Raw genomic sequence first — 19610 nt, forward strand, 5'->3', positions numbered from 1 at the left:
GATGTCAGTGACTTTGTTTCTCAGCTGTTTGTGGCATGTGCCTGATTGTGGCATGATGACTTGTTTTTTGAGATCTTTTAGCCTTTCACTTTGTCAGACAGTGAAATATTTTTTCCCTTTCTAAATGAAATCATCAGTTATTAACTTTATTTTGTATTTACTTAGGTTATCTTTGTCTAATATAATAATGTGTTTAATGATCTAAACATATAAGTGTGATAAATATGCAAGACAATAAATAAATGCAGGAGTTGGCAAACACATACGGATCCACCCACCACTGTGCATCACTAGAGGTAAAATGAGAAACCTACCAATTAAACAGAGATTTCTAAAAGAGAGCCTCAGGTTTCAATGTCTTCATTAGTTTCTCAACATGACTTTTAAAGGAAAGCAGCTTCTCAGATTGTCAACGGAAAATTGTATTTAGTAGTCAGTATAATTTACAACTGTTTACAACTTGCATAGTTCCCATTTCTGTATAGCTGTATATCTCAGATTCTGTAAAGTTATTTATTTCATATTCTGTATAGTTTTTCATATTTATATCCTGTTCATAGCCTGTACATAGCTTGTACTCACTACAGCCTGTACATACTTATAGTTATAGAATATTCACAACATACTTCATACCGTGTACATTATAACATATCATAATAGACCCATTTCTGTAATATACTTACATATCTATATTATTGCTAATACATATTGTAATATATCTATATCACTAAAGCACTTCTGGATGGCTGCAAACTGCATTTCGTTGCCCTGTACCTGTGCATGTGCAGTGACAATAAAGTTGAATTCTATTCTATTCTATTCTATTCTATTCTAATCTTTTAATGATATAAGTTTGCATATGGTAGAATACTGCATGTAATCATTTGTGTTTAGAAGTATATAATTGGTGGCATATTGAAAGAATGTCTCATCCTAGGAGGTCTGTAACATTCCAGGGTGTTCTGGCGTTCACCCCCACATCCTAGGAGTATGGGAGAGGTCGTACCTTGTCTTATTGTTTTACGGTAGGATTAACGTAGCTATATCTGTCTTAGTCTAAGTGCCTTTTGGTTTGATGAACTGCTGGACTTCGAGGCCAGCAGGTTTCGGGAAGTCATTTATGGGGTCACACTCTGACACCACACACACACACACACACACACACACACACACAAGCACCCACTGAAGTATAAATAAAGACCGGGGCAGTTTCTCAGCGCGAGTCTCAGTTCGGGAGGCTGCCCTTGCTAGCAAGAAGTTCTGTGTGTTTCTCTTCTCTGATTCCCTACTGAAGAAGTGTTTTAGAGTATACCTATTAACACAGATAGTTCTATCATTTTTCATGTCAGTAACATGTATTCAAGTCCACATCAATTAACATGAATTTGTCTATGAAAACAATACAGTCCACTTTAGACAATCCAGCAGTTTTTCTAAACCTAAAGTATTTTGAAATCTACCACTGTTGTAACAAATCAGTTTATACACTTTCTTCCTTCCTAGATGTTCTGGGATCAGCTGTAAGTGCTGTTATTACAAAATGGAAGCATTTAGGAACCACAGCAACTCAGCCATGAAGTGTCAGACCATGTAAAGTTACATAGTTGGTCACTGGGTGGTGAGGTTTAAGTGACCAAGTTTAAGTCACCAACACTCTGCCGACTCTGCAGTGCTCCAAATCTCCTCTGTTATTAACATCTGCTCAAAAACGGCACCAGGAGCTTCATGGCTAAGTAGACCCTGGAAGTGGAATGTGCAGGTGGTCCAGTTCTTTCTCCTAGAGTGTGCAGATTGATTTTTGTTTTTACTTTACTTTATATTGTCCTGTTTTGTCCATAATAAAACTAATAGATATGAGGAAATGGACGTCCGCACTGAGCCAGCAGTGCGGACGTCCGTTATGTTAGTTCCAAAATAGCCCACTGCAGAGTAGTCAAATGTGGTTAAAAATCTGGATTATTCTTCTTCCCACTGTTCTCTTTGCTGGTCTCCACAGTGAATCATCATCTCCATTTCCTCCTATACCACTATCCTCCTCAGTTGTACCAACAGACAACAATGCATGATAAATATGAACAAATTCTCTGTCTCTGACTTTTTGGACCAACAACAACTATTTCTATCTTTTCTCTGCCTGGTTCTAAAAGGTTTTGAGACATTTAGGAATTAATGTCATCCATGCAGCTCATTTGTTTGGCTGTCTTTTTGTCAGTGCCAATGTCTCCAAACCTTCCATCACAGGAGGTCTCACTACCATCTTTTAAACATTCCATTTCACATTCCTCTTTTTGAGTTTATGTTGTTACTGGTTTTTACTTGTTAGATGTTGACATTTGGGATGAAGAAAACCAGTTTTTTTTAATTATTATTTTGTACATACTTCAAAAGTATCTCAAAAGGTGGTATAACAGCAGTCTAAGTGCAGTAAGCAGACAAGTACTGCGTACTTTACAGTTCTTCAATATTTGCTCTACAACACTATAAACACGCTGAAGCCCTTTCCATGCTGTTGGCCTTCAGTATAGGCGATCGAGGATTGGCTCCAGGTTCTCGCTCCTGTTATTGGTCCACGCTCACTTCAGTCTGTGGTGTAAGTGAAATGATTGGTCGGCGGCGTGTGCGGTCCCGCCTCTTCCCCCTGCTGGCTCAGTGCGGACGTCCGTTATGTTACAGTGTCGGACAGAGTGGGACTCACGGTCCGAACTGACCCCGAAAAAGTTCTGAAAACACACATTAAAGGTCCGAAGCGGCTCACCGCAAGGCACCGACCCTAAATCCTCCGTTATACTGACACAGACACCCATCACGCCCCCCAGCACAGGTAGTCCCAGTCCGTCTCAACTCCGCGGGGCCCGGCGAGGCGCAGTGGGAGCAGATGGAGCCTGCACCGGCGAAAGCGAAGCCGCAGGGCCGGCTCCTGGTATCCACCCCACTGGACGCCAAAGACGAGCTGGAGGAGGTAGGTTGACGCTGTTTAGCTGATCTCAAGGCAGACTAAACCCGGACTAAACCAGGACAGAGCGGGCTTATGGGCAGACAGCGCAGCCTTGGTATAAAGACTCCGCGGTACCATTTTATTAGACGGTTAGCACGGCTAGCAGCAGGCTCATAGCGTTAGCTCAGCAGAAGGGTACGTTGCGGGACTCGGAACTGCTACCGGAGGTGTGGAATTTGTGTCTCTGCTGTCGTGGTCGTTCACGGTGTGAGGGACTGCGGACCGAACCGCGGGGCTCATTAAAACCAAATCAGTTAGCTTAGCATGCTAACTCTACGTAAACATACGAACATAAGAAAAGTGACATGCGCAGTGTCTCACTTGTCAGACGCTAACTGTGAGTGCTGTTTGATAAAGTTCAGTTTTTCTGTGGGGCGCCGTCAGCTGATCGACTAGTTGATGCTATTTTTTTTAATCTTTACTATTTTCTGTTTGTGTTTCTCGTATTTGCATTGATTCTTGTTGTGCTTGTGTTGTCGGTGTGTTTAGTGTTTGTTGTCTTGTTTACACTGATTGCTGTGTTTGCTTGCAGAGATTGGAGCGCTGTGTTGGAATCGTCCAGGCACTGACCAATGGACTATCAGAGAGGGAGGCCAATGACGCACTCACGGCCAACGTAAGAAACATCAGTACTACTACTGCTGATACTACTAATGACTTCCACCCATGTGAAGAAACGGAGTAGCATTTGGAGCTAACATAAACACATTTTGTGCATTCAGCCTTCCTGGGGCACAGTCTGAGCTGCAGGAGCTTTACATGCAGGCTGCATTTGGCGGGTTTGTAAGGTACAACTCAGCAGCAACTCATTTATAAACTTACTTTCCAGGAAAGAATCTAAATCACGCTTTAAAGCCAAATAAACGAGAGCTAAATAAAAGAATCAGTGAAAACATGGCACATCCACCTCATTTTTAACTCAGACTCTGAACATAACCTGATCTCCAGCAGGTGATGTGTTGAGCATCAGTTACCATGGTGATTTAGTCCTTCATGACACAGAAAACTCTGACTTTAGCCTCACAGCTCACTAATGCCTTTATCTTCACAATTCGTAGCACACCTCTCAGTACTATTACATTTAATACTCACACATAGTACTGCAATCACCAAATTAAACGACTATGCTTGTATTTAGGCATGATGTGCTTGTAGGCGAAACCTAACAATACTGCAGTATCTGAAAACCCAGAGTTTGTACTAAAGAACGACTGAAGACTCTTATTAGGGTTATGTGCAGGATATGTAATCTGTGGATTAGTTTGTTATGATGTGCCGCTGATGTGGGCTGTGATCCGAAAATATGACGTCTACAGATTGCATGTCAACAACTGGCCAGTCAGTGGTGTCAATCAGTGAGTCAAGAGTAGGGATGGGTACCGGTATCGTTCTGACATAAACGGTAGTAACCAGACCGAAAAGCAGCGCACATTTCGGTGCTTTTTTTCCCTGAGATGTCATACACTTTGGATTCTAGCCAATCATTTTACCTTTGCAAGGATAGTAGGCGGGCCCAGGTAGGTACGTTCTTTTAGAGCAGAGCTACAGATTAAAAATGCCCAAGGCGAAGCGGTCAAAAGTCTGGCTGTGCTTCACATCAAAAGATGCAAACTCAGCAGCCTGCAACAAGTGCTTTAAGGTGATACTGTGCAAAGGAGGTAACACCTCGAATTTGATGAAACACCTGGCGACGCATAGCGTTTTTTAAAAGCCGAGAAATGCACCGTATTTGATAGCTTGCTGCAAGACCTCACACCGAGCGCATCTACTGCGTGTGTGGTGCCTGTTATCGACCCGGAGTTATCAACATCCCCCAAGAACCCAAAGAGGAGAGTCCTGGCCCCTAGCCCTGCCAATGTAGCATAAATGATGATGAATGATGATGGCAACAGCAGCCGTTCTTCTCTGCACCTTGAGTAGGCTAACCACGTTATTAAATTAATGCATGTAAGGTAAACTAGCAAACACCGTTGTAGTTACCGGCACCGGCACTGTTTCAAAAGTACCGGGTTGGCACCGGTATCAGATAAAACTTAAACGATACCCATTTAAGTTTTGGGTGGCTGTAGCTCAGGTGGCAGAGCAGGTCAGCCACTAATCAGAAGGTCGGTGGTTCGATCCCAGGCTCCCTCCTGGCTGCCAAATATCCTTGGGCAAGATACTAACCCCATGTTTGCCTACTGGTGGAGGTCAGAGGGCCCGGTGGCGCCAGTGTCCGGCAGCCTTGCCTCTGTCAGTGCGCCCCAGGACAGCTGTGGCTACAATGTAGCTTGCCATTGCCAGTGTGTGACTGTGTGTGTGAATGGGTGGATGACTGAATGTAGTGTGAAGCGCTTTGGGGTCCTTAGGGACTAGAAAAGCGCTATACAAATGCAGGCCTTTTACCATTTTTACCATCCCTCGTCAAGAGAGAGATTTCTCAATAATCGAAAGTGTCATTTTTGAAACCGATTCATGGCTTGTTTTTCGAGTTTTCTTTGGCTCATCATCATATCGTATCAAATTTAAAATATTGTTGCTCACCTTTTAAAATTATAAATAATTTAGCCCCTAGCTATCTTGTCGATCTCCTTAGTCCATATGTCCCTGGGCGAGCCCTCAGGTCTTCAGCCCACTTACTCTTGGTTCAGCCTAGATCTAGACTTAAATCTAGGGGTGACCGTGCTTTTGCCCTTGTTGCGCCTAACCTGTGGAACAACCTTCCCATCGCTATCCGTGCGTCAGACTCCATTCTATCTTTTAAATCTCATTTAAAAACTCACTTATTTAACCTAGCTTTTCCATCTAGTTAGTGTCCCTATTTTACATTTGGCTCCATTTTTATCTATGTACTTTATCTTTTAGTTATCTGTTCTTAGTAAGTTTGTTCTTATATTCCCTTTTATTCCTGTATAATTAGTGCCTTCAACCTGCTGACATATGTGGTAATTTGTTAATGGTCTTTTATTTAATCATGTCTTAATTTCCCTATTTCTATTGTAAAGCACTTTGGTGTCCGCAGGTTTTTAAAATTTGCTATATAAATAAAGTTGTATTGTAAGTTGTAGCTCCTCTGTGAAGCTAAGTGTGATCAGTTCTGCAGCATCAGTGAGAATGTGAGGGAGTACAACGCTGCACACTCCACACATTATCCTGCTGCTTCTATCAGCAGTCCACAAAGATTGTGTGGATGCTTCAGATCAACTGTTCCTCTCCTTCTTCAAACTTTTCTCTTCCATTGTTTTGGTACAGGTTCATCTTGGTTTCATTTTTTTTTTCCAGAACTGTGCTGGCTGTGTTTGATGCTATCTGGCAAAGTCTAATCAGATGACCACCAGTGGTTTACACCTTCTTGGTTTTCAACAAGGTGCAAACCTTGTTTCCTGTTATTAAAGTGTTTCTTGATTGTCTCTTGAATGTGATGCTTGATGATGCTCCTGCCTTCTTAACACTATTCCTGACTTAGTTAGATGGTGGTTTTTCTGAACTGTGGAAATAATTCTGTCACCATGCTCTTTAATGTATCTGTGGTCTTGGTTTGTTGTTGCTGCTTGGTGCATTCAGTCTTTTCAAGAATGAACCAGATTGTTGGATACGTCTAAAGATTTAGCTCTCTCTGATAGGGCTGTTCGATATAACGATATATATCGGATGACTATATAAAAACGTCTATCGTTTCATTTTACGCTATCGTTTGTTTCGTGGTGTCGCAAAATAAACTGTTTACGGCAATATTTACGGCTGTGTAATAAATACTCACAAAGAAAACGGCGGCTGTTACAACTTATGTCTGAAAATGTATCGTTTCATGCATCGGTTAAAACACTCGACTCCAGGTACATGACGCGCAGCTGGAAACACTTCACGCAAGTTGAGCTGCCCGAGATTCACAGAATTTACAGAAAATGTTACATTTTTGTGATTTATATCGTTATCGGACGATAGATGTCTTAATATCAGGATATGAGATTTTGGTCATATCGCACAGCCCTGCTCTCTGACTGGTTCATTTGGGTATTTCAGCCTAACAATGACCTCCTTCACTTACACTGACATCTCTTTGACCCTCATATAGAAAATTTCAGTGACTATAAAATACAAATACAATCCTTGGAATCGACTCCAGATCTATATTAACTTAATGAAATAACAAAAGAACAGGTCTCTCCATGAAATTGAAAATAGGGAACTGTGAATAAAAAATTCCTGGAATTCCTTATTGCAATATTTTTATTATACTCCTTTAACTAAAGCAGAGAGTTTGATTTGAAATTCAGTGTGGTAGTGTGCAGAGACTAAACTACAAAAATGTGTCCTTGTCCAAATACTTCTGGATGTCAGAGCTGGAAACATCTAATCTCTAGTCTCTCTAATGTGCTCCAATTCTGAATCACTTCATTCAGTCTACTCTGTGTTTAACAGCTGGAACCAGACACCTTCCTGATTTTCTGAGACCTGAAAATGAAAAGACTATATTTTTGTAATTTGTGTCTAACTTCCTGTTTTACCTGTTCTGTAGGCATGTAAAGGTCAGCAACAGCATGAGGAGGTGTGTTTGGGTCTCTTCACACTGGTCCTCACAGAGCCGGCTCAGGCCCAGAGGGTGAGTTTCTGCAGCATTGTGGGTAATGTCTGATGCGACTCTGACATTACAATAACATCACTATGTGTGGTGATAGTGTTACAGAGACCTGGCACTGGTCAACAGAGATGGGATGAACGTTGTCCTGGTTAAAATCAACCAGATCTTGATGGAGAAGTTCCTGAAACTGCAAGACGTCCCCCGAACACAGGTAAACCAATACAGGTGGACACACACACACACACACACACACACACACACACAAAGATAACTGCACACAGTTATATACAAGTGTTTTGGGTAGCAGGGACCCGTGTTTACCATTGTGAAGGAACAGAGGCAGACCAGGTTAGGTCCTGAGAGGACAGGACAGCAGCGTCCCTCCTCAGGTCCTGGTCTTAAATGTGGGATCTCACCTGAACCTGACTGTGGTGGTTACTAATGAAGTGCTGGTGTGTGTGCAGCTAGTGTGGCTGGTCAGAGAGCTGGTGAAGAGTGGCGTGATGGGAGCTGATGGCGTCATCATGACACTGCTGAAACAGATTGCAGGTGAGACACTTGGATTTTTACCTGAGCTGAAACCACGAATCCTGTCACCACTCGCTCTGACTGTAATGTCACTGTTCTCTCTGCACAGGCGGAGACATCTCCACCAAAAACCTGTGGCTGGCTGAGAGTGTCCTGGATATCCTGCTCGAGCAGAAGTATGATTCACTGTTTTTTTCAGACTGTAGTATCAGCTGCTTTTTTCTGTCTCTGTTAGAGCCCAGAGTGGGTTTTTATAGTGCAGCAGCTGATTATTTGTGTCTCTCCAGAGAGTGGGTATTGAAGAGTGGGATGCTCATAGCGATGTCAGTCTACACTTACCTTCGTCTGATTGTGGACCACGGAGCTCCGAACTTGCTGCCTCTGCGCCAGAAAGAAGTGGACTTCTGCATCAGCATGCTGAGGGAGAAGGTAATAAGGAGAGGAAGGAAGTATGGTGTGGTCTGTTATGTATTTAACGCCTTCTCTTTACACTGATGACCTCTCTCTGTCTGTAGTTCATGGATTGTCTAATCATCGGCAGAGATCTGGTTCGTCTGCTGCAAAATGTTGCTCGGATCCCAGAGATGGAGCTGCTGTGGAGAGACCTGCTGCACAATCCTCAAGTCCTGAGCCCTCAGTTCACGGGTGTCCTCCAACTACTGACGGCTCGGACCTCCAGGAAGTTTCTGGCCTGTCGACTCACACCAGACATGGAGACCAAACTACTGTTCATGACCTCCAGGGTAAAGCCTCTTTTACCTCATAAATGTAATGATCTTTAAGAAGAGGGTACCACTCTGTATTTAATTATGTTAGAGTGGTTCTCCACATAACTAATTTCCAGAAGTTGATTCTGTTCATCTGCTTCTTCACTCATTCTCAAGTCTCACCTGACTGCAGGATTCCCCAACCTTATAAGTAGTACATAATGACTGAAACTATCACCACCAGATCTTTTAGTACCACAATATGGAATTCAAAATCTGAAAAGCTCAGTCTCGTTTTGGCTTTAAACTGGACAAGCACTGATCAGGTGACCTCAGAGGTGTAATAGTTATGTAATGATGTAGTAGTTCACAGACACAAGAGAGCTCTTAAGGAGACAGACCGTGGCTAAATTCTGGGTTCTGGAACCGCATGTCATCTGGATGTCATCTGCGTAACAATGCTTTAAGATGCCTTCAAAATCATTCAGATGTGTCCCTGTGTAAGCATATACAGGAAAAGCAACATGGGCCCTAAGATCAAACTTTGGGACACATCACAAGGTAAAGTGGGAAAATAAACTCCTGTGAGAGAGACAGAAAGAGAACAAGCCCAGAACTGACTCAGAGATGTCCACCCACAATTGCAGGCTGTCACTCAGGATACCACAATCTACTGTGTCAAAGGCAGCTGAAAGATCCAACAGTGTTAGCCCCTTGCTGTGAGTGGGACCTGAACACATGCCGAGTTAAGTTAAGAGTCCATTACAGTCCGTTTAGCTGCAGGTTTATCTGTAGCATCTGTTTCTGTCAGAGACAAGAAAACCAAGTTTCTGGTCTGATTAGGATCATTTAAGATGAGATGGACCATGCATTTATCAGTACTGTCCTGCGAGGAGCTGGAGGATCGTTTCACCTCCAGCACGGTGGCTGTCAGCACCTGACAGAGACAGCAGGTCCTGCAAAAGCATCCAGGGAGGAAAACATGTAGTATCCTGATGAATCAGGGAACACCATGCTGATCAAATAGCACTGGCAATTGCAACAAATCATCATCACCAATATCGCCTGGACTCCAGCCTTTTTCCCCCTTCCTTCTTCTGCGTTCACAGGTGGTCAGCTAAAGGGTATATATAGGGCCCTGAGAGAGTGGCTCACCAGGTTACACAAAAGAAGAGCTGTGATATTTCTTAAAAGCTCAGATGTGTAGTAGAGCCTGACAGTCATACTCACCAGTGCAAAAGCCTCCAACAAAACAAATACAGCAGGTAAACAGGTCAGACAAAGGTGCCATTCGCACTCTCACCTCAACCACGTTATTAAATGCTGTGATTTGGGTGTTTCTCCACCTGTGACTCAGTTGATTTTGACTCTTTCTCCATCTCTGCTCAGGTGCGTTTTGGGCAGCAGAAACGGTACCAGGACTGGTTTCAGAGACAGTACCTGTCCACAGCAGAGAGCCAATCACTACGCTGTGATCTGATTCGCTACATCTGCGGGGTAGTACATCCATCCAATGAGGTCCTGAGCTCTGATATCCTGCCACGCTGGGCTATTATTGGCTGGCTGCTAACCACTTGCACGGTAAGGGGATCTGGTTTCAGGCTGTCAATCTGCAGGAATTGTTATAGGTCAATAACTAATAATCAATTGATTTGTGTGACTGCAGTCAAACGTGGCGGCCTCCAATGCTAAGCTGGCTCTCTTTTATGATTGGCTGTTCTTCAACCCTGAGAAGGACAGCATCATGAACATAGGTAACACAATTTAGGCTACACCAGAGTGGTGTTGGTCAGAGATGATGTCATCATGTTATTAGGTAGACAGGTAAAACAGCACTCACCTGTGATGATGTGTTTCAGAGCCAGCCATTCTGGTGATGCATCACTCCATGAAACCTCATCCTGCCATCACTGCAACGCTGTTGGACTTCATGTGCAGGGTAACACACACACACACACACACACTTTACCAGGTTTTAATTTCTCTCCTCTTATTGTTGGTCTGCTTTCTCCCCTCTTCAGATCATCCCTCATTTCTTCCCTCCTTTGGAGTCTCAGGTCCGTCAGGGTGTCTTCAACTCGCTAAACTTCATTATGGAAAAGAGGGTCCTGGCGTAAGAAGCATCAATATTTATTGATCATTGACCACTCTATCACAGGGATCATTTTTGATTATTGGTTATTGATCTCTCTTTCAGTCACCTCGCTCCACTGTTTGATAACCCAAAGCTGGACCGAGAGCTCCGGTCAATGCTCAGAGAAAGATTCCCCGAGTTCTGCAGCCCACCATCACCTCCTACTGAAGGTAACACACACACACACACACACACACACACACACACACACACACACACACACACACACACACACACACACACACACACACACACACACACACAGGTGAGTAGACACAAACATTAACCTCTTCCCTCTCTTTCACTTTATTTTTTTCAATTATGCAGTGAAGATGGAGGAGTCTGTTTCCATGGAGATGGACAATCATGTGTTGGACAAGGAGGAGAGTTGCTACGACAACACAGAAGCAACTTTCAGTGACGATGAGGAGGAAGTCAACAACAAAGGTAACACCTGGAGAAACAACTTCAGATGACTTGATTGCATGCGCTGTTACAGTTCCACGCTCTCGCTGGTAGCTCCCTGCGTTCAGGGAGAAATCCTTCTCATGCGAGTAAATTTACTTTTGACAGTTTGTAGGCGGAGCTCAAATGAGGACGGGGTCCTAATGGGATTGGTCACTTTGTTGTTCAGGTTATTGCGTTAAACTGAGTTACACTGGCAATGACAGAAATGCTGTTTTAAACTGTGTTTGTTTACAATTTGAAAAATAACATTTGCTGAATTAATTATTAAGTTATTGTTTGTTGTGCAGCAGAAATACTGATAACTGTCACTGGATTACTTTAATGTTGAAGACATATTTTAAACCAGAGGATTCTAAGGCAAGTCCTGAAGGCTCTCCACTGCTGTCCCATTAATCTGTTGTACAGTATTGCATACCTTCTATGATTTAAGTAATTTAAAAAACTCATAACGAGAATCAGGAAAGTAAATGTGGATCCGAATCTGGTAATTATAACTTTGGCCAAAATACAGACATTGAAAACTGCCAACAAGAAGTTGCTCAGTCTACAGCGAATGTGTAACTGCACATACATGTTTGGATGGGAGTGTTTCAAAACGTGCCCTAGAATTCTGATGAAGATGTTTGTCACTATTAGAGTGAAGCAATAAGAGAAATGCAACACAAACAAGAGACTGTCAGCAGTTTCCATCAATGTTTGCACCATGCAAAACCCTCAGTGTCTAAGATGTATGTAAAATTGAGAGGCGGTTTGCAGTGAAGGGGTGATTGGGACTACCATTGCAGCCCCACCTAACTACACTAAGTCATGAAATAGAGATGATGGGGTTTAAATTTAACAGTTATATTTTTCTATGCAAATAAGTCAAAATGACTGAACAAAACTGAATGAATTTATTTTAAAGTGGAGTAAACAAAATAATACAAGTTGGACCAATGAAACAAGTTTAATTGAAATAAATTGTATCCTGGAATAAAACAGTTTAAAATGGTTTAGAAACTACTTTAAACCAGAATAACCTGTTTTATCCTGGATTTAACTGGTGTGGTATTCCAGTTTGGGGAAGAAATATGAGCTGTGAGTTTATAAATATAAATTCAATTTCCAATTCATAATTTGGAAGTTTTACTATAAATTTCTAACAATTCACCCCAAACAGGAAGTAGAGTATTTGACCACCTGTCCTCCCATCACTGTTCAGGAAAAAAGAGGGAGTTCAGATTTCATCCAATCAAAGAGGCTGTGATTGAGGAGCCTGCTGATATCACACCCTGGCTTGACCAATTAGATGACACAATGAAGGAGAAGGTGCAGCAGATTCAGAAGACCAGGTGAAAGTCCAGTCTTTTTTCAGGTCCTCAGGTTAGATGTTACATCAAGGTCATTTCCTGTTAACTGACAGCAACACTTCCTCTGCAGTGACACAGAGACTCAGTGTGAGGTGATGCAGGAGATTGTGGATCTCATCCTGGAGGTGAGCTATCTTGTTGAGTTAAATGAGTAATTCGTGGCTTATCAGAAAAGAGTGCGGCCAGCTGCAGGGCTTCAGTGTTAAGAGATGTTGGTACAATGTTGTGTTCTGTCCTACAGGAGGACTTTGACACAGAGCAGATGTCAGCTCTGGCTTCCTGTCTGGCCGAACTGTTCAAAGATCATTTCAGAGGAGAAGTCTTGCCGGAGGAGATCACGGAGGAGTAAGATCAGACTGACTCTGTCCCCTTCTCTCTCTCCTTATTGACTCATGTCTGGCTCTCTCTGATGACCCGTCTATATTTCTCTGTAGGTCCCTGGAGGAGTCGGTTTGTAAACCCGTTTGTCTGATCTTCAGGAACCTTGTCACCATGCAAGAGGACAACAGCGGTTTCTCAGTTCTGCTAGACATGCTTGCTGAACTTTACCAGAAGCAGCCAAAGATCGGTTATCACCTGCTGTACTACCTGAAGGCTAGGTGAGCAGGTGTGACAAAAAAGCTGCTGTCACAGATGTTGATAGGAGAAACGTGGTTAAACTCCATGTCTGTGTCTGTCAACAGTAAAGCAGCAAATGGGAAGATGATGTTGTACGAGTCATTTGCTCAGGCGACGGCACTTGGTGACCTCCACACTTGTCTGATGATGGACATGAAGGCTTGTCAGGAGGACGACGTCCGGCTACTCTGCTACCTCACACCCTCAATTTACTCTGAGGTAGGCTTACCCAAGTCTTACATGCACCACAAAAAGTCTCTAAAAAAGAGACCAGCCAGAAAATCTTCACACAGTAGAAGTACTGATTTAAGAGCATCCTTCCAGGAACTTATTTTTTCCCTTCATGTCCTTTAAAATGCTCCTGAAACTTCCATCCTTCTTTTCCAATGAGCTGCTGTCATTGGGGACCAGAGATGGGCAGTAACGCGTTACTGTAATCTGATTACTTTTTTCAAGTAACGAGTAAAGTAAGGGATTACTATTGCAAAAACAGTAATTAGATTACCGTTACTTTCCCGTAGGAACGCTGCGTTACTGCGTTACTAAAACCGTGATTTTTTTGCAAGAATGTCTCATGACAGTGACGTAAGCAAGCACGACATTCGTGACAACAGCTGTGTGCAGATCAACAGTGGATCACATATCGATTGTGGGAGAGAGTATGAGTGTGCAGCGTTTAAAGTGTGGAAGTACTGACCTTACTTTGAGTTTGATTCCATAAAAAGTGACAAAAACATTAGCGTCCATCGTGCGTGGGAAGAAAACTTCTTTTTACAGCGAAAAAAACCCCTAAACTTCCAAGCAAGCACCGAGTGCGCAACGACGTAATGGGAAACTCACAGAGAAACTCGCGGATCCTTCAACTGACCGCGGCACACCTGCACCAGGGTAAACCTCCGCCTGCTTTACAGGTGAAAATAGAGCAACAGGACCGCTAGTCTTTGACTTTATTTATTTTCTGCTGTGTTTTACTTGCATCTATTTGAAAGAGTGAGTGTAAACACAAAAAATATTTTATTTTATGTGCTGGAATGTGCAGAAAATAGGTTTAAATGTTAAACTAATTCAAGTCAGAGAATGGTGCATATAGTTAAATTTTTGCTTGATGCATAAAGTTAAAAGATTAAAACTAATAAAACAAGTTTTAAAAAGAGACTTTTCCATTTGATTACATTTTGTATGATGGATTATGTAGAAAAAGTAGAATTGGGCTGAAAGATCTATCGCTTTATTACCTATTCAGGTTGTAAATCGTGTTTTTAAAAAGTAACTAAGTAATTAATTACTTTTGAAAATAAGTAATCAGTAAAGTAACTGGATTACTTTTTTGGGGAAGTAATTAGTTACTGATTACTTTTTTCAAGTAACTTGACCAACACTGTTGGGGACACACTGTATGATTTAATGTTTGACTGTACTGAAACAGAGGAGTGCGGTAGTAGTGACCCAGCATAAGACAAACACAAGTACAAGAGTAGCCTAACCAGTAAAAGTACAACATAACAGCTTAACAATAATTAAACTAACTGAACTCTTAAACATCATCAAACTGGAACATCATGTCTTGGGTCACTCGTTCTCAGACATGCCCGGGCTTGTCTCGGGACAAGGGAACATAAAAGTATGGCATCGCTATAGAAATGGTATCACAATATGACATTTTTATGTGACGTGAAAATGTAGTACTCTTTTTTTTTTTTTTTTTTTGCCTGTCCCGTTTGGCTCTTTTGCCATCAGAATTATTGTCTAAAGGCGAAGAAAGATGCCCAACGGATTTACTTTACCAAATAAACCATCCCAGCCTTGCCGTAATGGTCTATTTGATTCACCTTTTATTGTTTATTTTATTTTTTTATTTTCACTTGTTAGATACGGGACAGACTTGAATGAGGAAAAGAAAAGGGAGAAAGAAAGAGGGGGGGAAAAAACAGCGGAGAAGAGGGACGGGGATAAAGGGCAAAAAACAAAAACCAACAAAATAAGCAGACAAAAAATACATATATCAATCACCTGGATCACCTGTTGAGAGCAATAGAATAAACAACATCATGATGATCGATGGGAATATAACAGTAAATACTAAATGTTAAACATTATTGTGCAGCACGTAAGATCGACAGCGCACAGTGTGCTTTGAGGTAGGAGCCAAAAAGGGTGTAGTTTGTGTGTGTGAGCACTGAAAATGTAGTACTCTGATGAAGGTCCCTGCTCTTGTTCAGTTTCCAGATGAGACGCTGCGGAGTGGCGAGCTTCTCAACATGATCGTCGCCGTTATCGACTCCACACAGGTAATAAACCTGATCGGTGCGTCCCCGCTGCTCTGGCTGGGAAACCATGTCTCATCTGTGTGTGTTTGTGTGTGTGTGCAGTTACAGGAGCTGATGTGTCACGTGATGATGGGGAACCTGGTGATGTTCCGGAAAGATTCTGTGCTCAACATCCTCAGTGAGAAACTCGGATTAAAAGTTTGACTCTTCAGTTTTTCGGGCCATGGTCCATCTTCATTTGCTTGTTTATCCTCGATCTCCACAGTTCAGTCACTCGAGTGGGAGACCTTCGAGCAATATAGCACCTGGCAGCTGTTTCTGGCCCACAGCATTCCCCTGGAAACCATCATCCCCATCTTGCAGCACCTCAAATACAAAGGTGAATAAATCCTCAATAGACAGGGACACAAAGCAAAGGAAAGATTGTAACCCTCCTTTCTGTTTATGGTTCAGAGCACCCTGAGGCCTTGTCCTGCCTGCTGCTGCAGCTTCGCAGAGAAAAGTATGACACATAGCAGACACCCCATTTCACATGTGTTTCTGTTCCGCATTTGAGCTGTGTTTCTGTGTCCCTGTTAACATCCCTTCATGTTTTTGTGACAGGCCCAGCGAAGAGATGGTGAAAATGGTCCTGAGTCGTCCCTGTCACCCAGAAGACCAGTTCGCCACTAGCATCCTGAGACACTGGGCTACCAAATACGACGACACACTGGCAGAAAACATAAAGGCCCAGCTGATCAAGAACAACAACCAACCCCGCAAGAGACAGAGGTAAGCACAGAGAGTTAACCACAAAAAGTGACTAACGTAGAAGGAGACTGAGTTGAGGGAAAAACTCTAAAAAGACAGGTAAGAAAAGAAAAACAGATGAGGGCACAAATAGATGAAAGAGAAAAAAGACAGAAGAGGTTAGGATAACGTAAAAACAGAAATTACAATAAAAAGGACAATTTGAAGGCGATGACATAAGGACGTAAAAAAAAAACAGGTGAGGACTGTGAGTTCTGCCTGGGGCTCTCCCCTCTTTGCATCTGTACTTCTTGGGGCTCTCCTCAGCTGTGTCCCATATCAGGGGCTTCACACTTGCAGGACTCGGCCCATGCAGAGTGGGTTCTTCAAAGACCACAAGGCCACAAGTAAGTGGCTATATGATACAAAAACACAACATCCTTATAAAATATGATGTAACGCTGTAGATCAGGGGTGTCCAATTCCAGGCCTCGAAGGCCGGTGTCCTGCAGGTTTCAGATGTGTCCTTGATCCAACACAGCTGATTTAAATGGCTGAATTACCTCCTCAACATGTCTTGAAGTTCTCCAGAGGCCTGGTAATGAACTGATCATTTGATTCAGGTGTGTTGACCCAGGGTGATATCTAAAACCTGCAGGACACCGGGCCTTGAGCCCTGTAGTTGGACAAACCAGCTGTTGATGAACTTACCCCAAAATATATAAAACGTTTTCAGACAAAGGAAATCAAATGTGCGGTAAGTCGCAGGATTAAAACACAAATTAAAATAAAAACTGTACATACTTTATATCTGTAAGCAATTGGAACCTGAGCTGCATTAAGTCAGTGGTTCCCAAACTGTTTTTGCTAGGCCCCCCTTTGAAAAATGTTCTTGTTGGTTTTTCTTCCCTTTTCATACCGCGCACCTCCCCCCCCACTTGTTTTCAAATTCAGGTAAAAGGAGAACACATTTGTTGAAACCTTTGAATTGGGGCAGCCTTGTACGCCTTCAGATGCAGCCTTTAAAGGATGTAGCTCCTGAACTGGGACATGCCCCTCCTCTGTTCATCTGTACTTCTCAGGTTCATTTCTTTGTCTGTAGTGTCAGTTCTGTTAACGTTATTCTGTCTTCAGTCTGCGCAGTTCGAGCAGTAAACTGGCTCAGCTGACCCTGGAACAGATCTTGGAGCACATGGACAACCTCAGACTGAGTCTGAGCAACACCAAGAACAACTGTCAGTACCCTCACACACAGTTCTCGATTGTCAACCAATTACTGATGACCTGAATGTGCTAATGTCTGTATGTCTCTGTCAGTCTTCACTCAGACTCCGATACTTCAGGCTCTGCAGCACGTCCAAGCAAGCTGTGATGAGGCCCACAAGATGAGGTACATTTACTCCCACAGACACACACAAACGATTACATCACAACACTGCTGTTTACGTCTCATCTTCCCTGTCAGGTTCAGCGATCTGTTCGCCCTGGCGGAGGAATACGAGGACTCTCAGACGAAGCCGCCAAAGTCGCGCCGTAAAGCTCCAGCCTCGTCACCTCGTTCCAGGAAGGGAGTCGCTCCACCCACCAACAATGAGGAAGAAAGTGCATCCAGCAGCGGCTCTGTATGTACCCCCTCTATACACGTTCAAGTCTTGTTTTGGTTCAGGTCTGTTTCTGATCTTGTTATGTTGTTGCAGGAGGAGGAGGACTCAAAGCCCAAAGCTCCAAAGAGGAAACGGAAAGGATCATCAGCTGTTGGCTCTGACAGTGACTGAAGGAACCTCCAAACAAGATCACATGCCAGCTGCTCCATGTACTGGGAGAGACCATGTCTCTTCCTGATGACATGCACTGACTGCTGCTGGGAGGTGGAGCTCTGAGATGCTGCCAACTTTAACTCCATGTGATGAACTGACTTTTAATGTGCTGTTTCCATGGAGACCAGCAGTCGAAGGTCACTGTGTGTGGCTGATCTCCCACAATGCACTGGGGGAAGGAGGAACTCAGACTGATTTTAACAGCAGACATGATGATGATGATTTTTGTTCCTTTTTTGGGGGGATGGGTTGTACTTTTTTTTTGGAAAATCCTCACTTCTTGCTGTTTTTAGCGCCTCCTTCCTGTTTGGCTCCCTGCAGTAAAAGCTCCGTCATGTCAATGAGTTCTTTGTATAAAAACTGATGGTTGGTTTCAGACTCAGCTGTCTGTTATTGGGAGTTTGATGGGGGTGGAGAGGGTGGAGGAGAATGGGGTGTGCCGCAAAGGTCCTTTTAACACCTTTTCGTGGCGTTCATCAGATGCAGGAGGGTAAAAAACAGAACAGACGAAGCAGCTCAGAAGTGAACTGACTTAAAGCTGGGTAATAAAACGGTGAGAGCACGGAGCAGCCAGTGAGGAGCAGTGATGTCATTGCATTTCTGTTATAGCTGGACTGAGCCAATAGCAGGACAGTTTCAGAATTAACCCATGTGTTGTCTTTGGGACATTTTTGTCCTCTGCAGAAATCTTTTGCTATCAAAAATGTGTTTTTTATTCATCAAATGGTCTGAAAATAACAGTTATTCAGTACTATGCTATGCATGATTGGAATAAGTTTTAAGTAATTTGTTTTATTTATGGGGTTTTTATTGTCCTCGGGGATGAAAATGTGCCCAAAGTACAAAGTGTTGCAAAGAGCCGTATTTTCACACCATACTGCTTTCAAACATCTTTGATCTTGAATCACTGATGTGTGGGGTCAATGGTCTTGCTTAAAGGTCATAACAACCACAACAACAACAACAGGCAGCCCAATGAGGAGGCAGGTGCTCTACATTCAATTCAATTGTATTTTTACAGCGCCAAATCACAACAACAGATGCATCAAGGTGCTTCATATTGTAAGGTAGACCCTACAATAATACATACACAAAGTATGCTCACAAGCCTCCATTGCACTGGAGGCTTGTGAGCATACTTTTTTTTTTTTTTTTTACCATGTTGAGGAAAGCAATGACCAGTAGAGCAAAGCATATATTGTCCTCTAGTATAATGAGAAGGACGAATCAACTTTCAGGAAGATCCAGGGTTAGAAGATATAGAAAATATTGTCAATATTTAGAGCACATGCTACCCTTTCTCTGAAAAAGCACATCACCCTCCTGCAGAAGTGGAAGAAGGCTATGAAGTGAAGAAAAGTGATGAAGAATCTGAACTATGTTCAAGTAGGTTCTCAAGCATCCAGGACATGGTAGTCTGAGGAGCTTGGAGAGAAA

At 42.9% G+C, this 19610-nt stretch overlaps 1 protein-coding gene across 1 annotated transcript; it reads left to right on the forward strand.

The window, feature by feature from the left end:
- The first annotated feature begins 2579 nt into the window (after nt 1-2579).
- Nucleotides 2580-18551, forward strand: ints3 (integrator complex subunit 3). The gene is made up of 28 exons (XM_026155707.1): nt 2580-2959; nt 3528-3611; nt 7494-7577; nt 7654-7767; nt 8021-8105; nt 8194-8260; nt 8372-8513; nt 8600-8827; nt 10181-10372; nt 10458-10545; nt 10651-10730; nt 10813-10904; nt 10989-11095; nt 11253-11372; nt 12595-12724; nt 12813-12867; nt 12984-13087; nt 13177-13341; nt 13426-13579; nt 15580-15648; nt 15730-15805; nt 15893-16006; nt 16081-16129; nt 16231-16398; nt 17491-17591; nt 17674-17746; nt 17822-17978; nt 18054-18551. Exons 1-28 carry the CDS (start codon nt 2876-2878, stop codon nt 18129-18131), a joined length of 3060 nt encoding a protein of 1019 aa, XP_026011492.1. The 5' UTR covers nt 2580-2875; the 3' UTR covers nt 18132-18551.
- The last annotated feature ends 1059 nt before the right edge of the window (nt 18552-19610 follow it).

This window comes from Astatotilapia calliptera, chromosome 22, assembly GCF_900246225.1.
Source record: "Astatotilapia calliptera chromosome 22, fAstCal1.2, whole genome shotgun sequence".
NCBI lineage: Eukaryota > Metazoa > Chordata > Actinopteri > Cichliformes > Cichlidae > Astatotilapia > Astatotilapia calliptera.

Bases quoted from the DNA above. Each gene is read 5' to 3' on its own strand.
- ints3 (XM_026155707.1), top strand. From the start codon at position 2,876: ATGGAGCCTGCACCGGCGAAAGCGAAGCCGCAGGGCCGGCTCCTGGTA. The intron at 12,725-12,812 runs GTGAAAGTCCAG...CTTCCTCTGCAG, and splicing joins CAGCAGATTCAGAAGACCAG to TGACACAGAGACTCAGTGTG. The intron at 13,088-13,176 runs GTAAGATCAGAC...ATTTCTCTGTAG, and splicing joins CCGGAGGAGATCACGGAGGA to GTCCCTGGAGGAGTCGGTTT.